Here is a 6,038-nt window from a genome sequence, read left to right on the forward strand (position 1 = left end):
GCCTTCCTTCTGGCTCTCCAAATGGGTGCCAAGCCAGCAGGAGCAGGCAGACCTTTGTGCCACACTGCATGTGCCACATAAGACTGCATTGTAGCGGTGGTAGGTGGTTCAGCGGCTGCTTTGGAGACGGTCTTGTCCAAATGCCTGACTCCATTCGCCCCTCTCTCTCCTTTGCCAGGGGCCAACGACAGGAGTGGATTTCTCAGCTGGCCAAGCAACATCCCAGGACTCCTGAGGGGGAGAGCCCAAGAAACGGGGGGACGGGGATTGCCTTGGGTGCGCCTGAGCCCTAGGCATGCCTGCTTTGGAGCCTCCTGCCTCCCCTGGCTGGCAACAGGGCTGCCTACCTCCAACTCCAGGGAAGGGAGGCAGCCTGAAGTGTCCAGGGCTGCTGGGGCCATCTGCACAGTGGAGTCTGGAGGCTCAGCTTGTGGGCCCCAGCCCAGCCCTGCCCTGCCCGCCGCTGGCTCCTTGGTTTCCTTTTCCGGGCAAGCCCTGCTCTGTCTCCACCTGTTGCAACTGCAGTGCCCCAGTTGGCAGCAAGGGCAATTTCTGCTTCTCTTCTGATTGGCACTTTGCCTGTGGGATGGTGAAAGAGCCCTCGAGCAGTGGCCGGCGGTGGTCTCATGGAAGCCATTCATTCAGCTTTCTCGGTAGGGCTGGTGGTGTGTGCACAGATGCCGGTTCCAAACAGTCCCTTGCATAGGGAGGCTCCTGGGTGCCCCTTAAGGGCGGACTGGGCCCCACTTCCCTCGAGGGGGCTGTGACAGCTCCCATTTCCCTCAGCCTGCTCTGTCCCCTGCAGGTGGAAGGTCCTGTCCAAACAGGTGCCCCAGAAATCCTCGGAGCGGAAGGCCTGGTCTTCTGGCAGCCTTTCCGGTCTTGCTTTGCACAACTCTGCCAGGCTCCTGGAGGGTGTGGTCTCGGCACAGCTGACAGTCGCTTGGCAAAGGCTCAGGGTTTTCCTCAGCAGGACTAGAGCCTTGCGGTTTCTCATCCTCTGCCCAAGAAAATGACAGTTCACAGGTTTCCATGTTTGGGAGTTGGGATGGACAAAAAGGATTGAAACTGGTTTTAAAGTTGCACCATCAGCATGCTTCAGAAGGTACTGGAAATCCCGACCCAGGTGTGTGTGTGGCTTTTTTGCAAGCAGCCACTGGGCGTGGGATGTGCCTAGAAGTTCTCAGAACTGGTTTTGAGTCACAGACGGCGTGTGTTGCAGCCTGCCTTGGACCTCTGTACTGTGAATGGTGATGGTTTTGTGTTTGCCTTTCAGAATAAAATATCCTGATTTGAAGAAATGGGTCGGAGGCCAAGAAGGTGAAGGCAAGGAGTAAAATGGACCAGGAGCTGGAAGTGTGTGTGTTTTAATACAAGTACACTTTCCAGCTCTGTTGCCTTCCAGGGGCATATTCAGTTCAAGCAATATCTCCCCCTATGTTTTCAAAATTACACACCAGGTTCTTGGCACTTGACAAGGGTTATTCCTAAAGGGACAACCTGTTGCATGGCCCTGTTTCTGCAGGGCACAATGGAGCAGTGCAGTGTGTGCCAGTTTTTGGATTTCACAGGACCTTTCATCTTGCACAATGAAACGTGACAAGTTTTCAGAATTCCTCACTCTGTGTAGTACCAGTAAGTCAACAAAATTTAAAATAAAAAGTGTACAAGGCGTTCCTCATCCTTCCTTAAATATAAAAGATAAAATACAATTTCTAAGATTCTTACAAACCATTTTCACTGTACCCAGTCTGAGAGACTCAGGATTATGGCCACTTTTATATGGACCCAATTATGCGAGCCTCAGGGGACTTCATTAAGCCATCTAATTTGTCTTGTCTGGAGGTGTGATGCACCTCTGAGCACAGAATGACAGTTTGCCAGCGAATGCTAATTTCACTCTGTGTTCTGCTTGTACTAAAATTTACTGTGAGCATGAAACTATTCATCCATAAACTAGGTTGGGACAATGAGTACAATGCTGAAACAGTCAGGTGCAGATTTGAAAAGTCGAAAGCAAATTCTCAAGCCTACTTTGTTCAGTATTCACTAAAAGTTTGTGACAGCTGTGAATCCCATCCTAAAACAATGTAATTAGTAGTTACACATAATGGAAGATGAAAGAGTTCAGATGTCACTACATATAAGCAAAGTGATGAAGTAGGATAAATATGGTAAAAACGAACTCGGTGAGTAATAGTCTCAGGTTAAAATGTAATGGGTTTGTGTGTCTTCCCATATGAAGAATTCCCAGTATGATCTCCACATATATGAAGAAGCAAGCTCTAATTCACAAAAGCTTGTATTGAAATAAATGCTGTTAGTCTTCGGGGTGGCTAAATTTTGTGCGATGGTGATCAAATTACGCAACAGACACCAACTAGGCGTATCTGGGCTTTAATTCAGACCACTTTAGGAGGTTACCATATAGTGGCTGTTTAAGATCTCTGCTTTCTAATTTTTAAGTGTTTATGCAGGGCTATATTTGTATTTATGATAATTGTTGTAAGATATGTGATATATGCTAATTAGATTTTTTAATATTTATATTTGTACTATTTTAACTGAAGTTTTAACTTGTATAATGCTTAACGAATAAGGGAACGTCTCATTTTAATAGTTTAAAGCAGGTGCTGAACCGAAATAAATACATACATACATACAGTCTTCGGGGTGCCACTAGACTTTGTTTCATTTTGCCGTCAAAGACGAATGCCGCCACTCCTTGGCTAGCACCATCAGGCGGCTCTCCCCTTCCTGAACACCAGGGGGCAGTGGAGCCCTGCTTCTGGCCTGGGGCAGGAAGGGGCCGCTGACTCGGCCGCGCTCATGCCCTGGAAATCTGATTGGTCTTTAAGGTGCTGCTGGGCCCAAATCTTACCTAGGAAAATAGCAAGTAATCTCTCTGCCGCTGAGCCCAACAAGACTGCAGGGTTCTCGGAGAGTTGAGCATCTGCTGAGAGGAGGAACAGGCTGCCTCTCCGGGGACTGGCTGGCGAAGCAGGAATCGGTGCCTGTAGAAGGAAGGTCGTAGGTGCAGAGGAGTCGGCCGTGTGAGTCTGTGGTAGCAAAATCAAAAAGAGTCCAGTAGCACCTTTAAGACTAACCAATTTTATTGTAGCATAAGCTTTCGAGAATCACACTTCTCTTCGTCAGATGCATGGTACAGAGACTGACGAAGAGAACTTGATTCTCGAAAGCTTATGCTACAATAAAATTGGTTAGTCTTAAAGGTGCTACTGGACTCTTTTTGTAGAAGGAAGAGAGCTGTGGTCCTCGAAAGCTTATGCTACAGTAAAGTTGATTAGTCTTAAAGGTGCTACTGGATTCTTTTTGATTTTGCTACTACAGACTAACACGGCTAACTCCTCTGCAAGTAGAAGGGGCCGGCCGGTGTCCTGGCCGGCCCTTTGGAGCTGGCTGTAGAATCGCTGTCCCCTCCCCTGCTCTGGCCCATTTGGCAAGATGCTAAGGCTCGCCGGTTGTGTGCTGCAGTCTTCACCTGCCTTTACCTCATGCCCAGCCAGTGAGGGACTTCGGAGAATTAATTACCCTTCCCTCCCCGGAGGATTCGGGAGGGTGAGCATCCTGGGCACAGCTAGGCCAGCGGACAGGCTCTCTGCCTGCCTGCTCTGAGATGCCCAGAGGGACGGCCAAAGCTTTTTTCTCATTGGACCCCCCCCCCCCGCTCGGCCCCATCCAGCAAGGCTGTGTCCAGCATGCTCTGCGAGACTGCAGGGAGCCCCGAGTTCCACGCTGCTCCCACGCACCACCTCTAGGGACTACTTGGATGGCTGGGCTGGCTGGATCAGTGCATGCGCCACATTTGCACCCGAGTGTCCTGCAAGCTCAGCTGCCAGCAGGTTGCAAGGTCTTTCCCTCCTTCCAGGACTTAGAATAAATGTGAGTCCCCCCCGCCCGCCCGCGCGCCCCCACGCGTCATCTCCTGCTGCTCCCACGTGGAGGCGCTCCCTGTCTTCTGCGCCTGGAGCGGCTCTCCCGCACCCCCATATCCTCCCCTTCCATCTCCGCTGCTTGAGACAGCACGGACCGGCACCAGGGCCAGGGGGGCACTAGGCCCTGTACATCTCCCAGGCCCTGAGGCCCCCAGGCAATTGCATCGGAATGGCCACGTACGTTTTCTCTTGTGGCGGCCGACGGGAAGCAGGCCGCTCGCCTCTCTCGGCGTCTTTGAGTATTCCACCATTTGCAGCCCCCCACCCCCACCCCTTCTTTGCCTTCCTTTCCGGAGCCGGCTGTGCCATTCCTCAACACCACCCACTCGCTGGCCATGCCCTGTGTGGCTGCTGAAGGCAAAGAGGAGCCAGCCCCCTTGGCTCGCCCCTGCCCATGGTTGTTCCTCGGCGGGTGAAGGCGAGGCAGGCAAAGGGAGAGAGGTGGGTGCCAGTCGCTCCTTGCAAGACCCCACAAGCGCCTGGCCTCTGAGCTGGCCCTGGGCGGGGCATTTGGCCCAGACGCCTGCCCTGATGGGGCCACATCTGGGGTGCTGCTGGCCATCTTGTTCAGCCCAGCAAGCTGCCTTGGAGGTTGCTGCCTCTGCACAGGTGACGCCTCTTCCCTGCCCTAGACGGGTCTCCCTTCTGAAGCCCTCCAAGCCAGGGGGCTCTGCTGCCCCCCACCGCGTCCCTGGGGAAGAGGAGGCCCCCACGGCCGCCTCTCCCGCCTCCACTGCTCCGGCGCTCCAGAAGCTGCCCTTCGGGGCCGTGACCTCGGGAGGGTTTTGCTCACTCCCTTCGGCACCGTTTCCAGCTCGACGGTGTCTGGCCTGAGACGGGGCCCGGGGCTGCTGGTGAAGCGGGCTGGCAGGGAGCCGAGGCGGAAGCCCTCCTGCCCTTCGGCTGCTTGCAAGAGGGGAGAGGGGGGCGCGCGCCTGCCGGCTCGGCCGGGCACGCAACCCCTCCCCTCCCCTCCCCTCCCGCGGCACCGGTGGGTGGAGCCAGGAGGGGGCGGGGGCGGGGCAGCTGCGCGCCCGACGGGGCCGTCCCGTCGTGGGACCTCCTCCGTGCGGTTCCCGCGAGTGGCCGGCCGGGGGCGCCCGTGGCTGGTGGCCGGCCGGGCGCGGAGGTCTCGCCGAGCTCAGCACGCCCCGGCCGGAGAACGCGCCGACCTCGGCTCCGGCTGCCCGTTCAGGCCCGAAAGCCCCGGGCTTTGGGCCTTTGTCTGCCCAGGCGAGCGGGTGAGCAATGCCTTCCGGCGGCGGCGGCGGCGACGGCGGCAGCGGGTCAGCCCGTCGCTCCCTTCGCAGCCTCCCCGGCGGGGCCGTCCCCGCAGAGCTGCCCGCGGGCCCCTGAGCTGCCGCCGCTGCCCGAGCCCGAGCCCTGCTGCGGCCTGCCAAGGCCGTCTTTGGGCCGGCGGGCCTCCCGCTCCAGGCGGAGAGCCGGCGAGCAGCTCCGGGACGCCCGCGCCGTCCAGCAGCGCCGCCACCGGCGGAGGGGAGGCGGCGGCGGCAGCGGCGGGCCCACGCACAGAGAGGCCGGGGCTTCTCCTAGCAACCCCTCGCAAACAGGCCGCCGGAAGAGGCGGAGGCCCCACGCCCCGCCGAGGAATGCGGCTGCATTCTTTCGGGGCCTGCGGCTGCCGGGCGCGGAGCGAGGGGTGGCCCGCCGCGGCCCTCGCAGCCTCGCTGGGCCGCCTCGAAGGTGCGGGCGGCGCATTCCTCGCCCGGGGCCGACCCGCGTCTTTGCCCGCGAGCAAAAGGGAGGCTTTGCAGAGGAGGCGCGAAGGCCAAACTCGGGCAACACTCGCAAGGAGCGGCCTGGGCGCTTTGTCGGAGGCCCCGCGGCGCCCCCCCCCCCCGCGCATTCCGCGGCCCGGCTCGGCCCGCCTCAGGAATCCGGCCTTTGGTTGGCCGCGGTGGCGCAATCCGGAAGCTTCCCTTTGTTTGCCCGCGCTCCCCGCCCCCCTTGCATACTTTTCCGATGAGACACTTCGGGGCGAGCTGTGCAGAGCGCGCAATAGGGGTGTTGAGTCGAGCTGACATGGATTTGGGGAGGGAAAACAGCCCGTCCCGGTTCCGT

The 6,038-nt window shown here is 57.6% G+C and overlaps 1 protein-coding gene across 1 annotated transcript; it reads right to left on the reverse strand.

Annotated features, from left to right (window-relative positions):
* Positions 1–5,097: 5,097 nt before the first annotated feature.
* Positions 5,098–5,823, reverse strand: LOC129344843 (translation initiation factor IF-2-like). Its single transcript, XM_055001749.1, has one exon. It carries the CDS (start codon positions 5,821–5,823, stop codon positions 5,098–5,100), a length of 726 nt encoding a protein of 241 aa, XP_054857724.1.
* Between the last annotated feature and the right edge of the window lie 215 nt (positions 5,824–6,038).

Source organism: Eublepharis macularius, chromosome 17, assembly GCF_028583425.1.
Source record: "Eublepharis macularius isolate TG4126 chromosome 17, MPM_Emac_v1.0, whole genome shotgun sequence".
Taxonomy (NCBI): domain Eukaryota; kingdom Metazoa; phylum Chordata; class Lepidosauria; order Squamata; family Eublepharidae; genus Eublepharis; species Eublepharis macularius.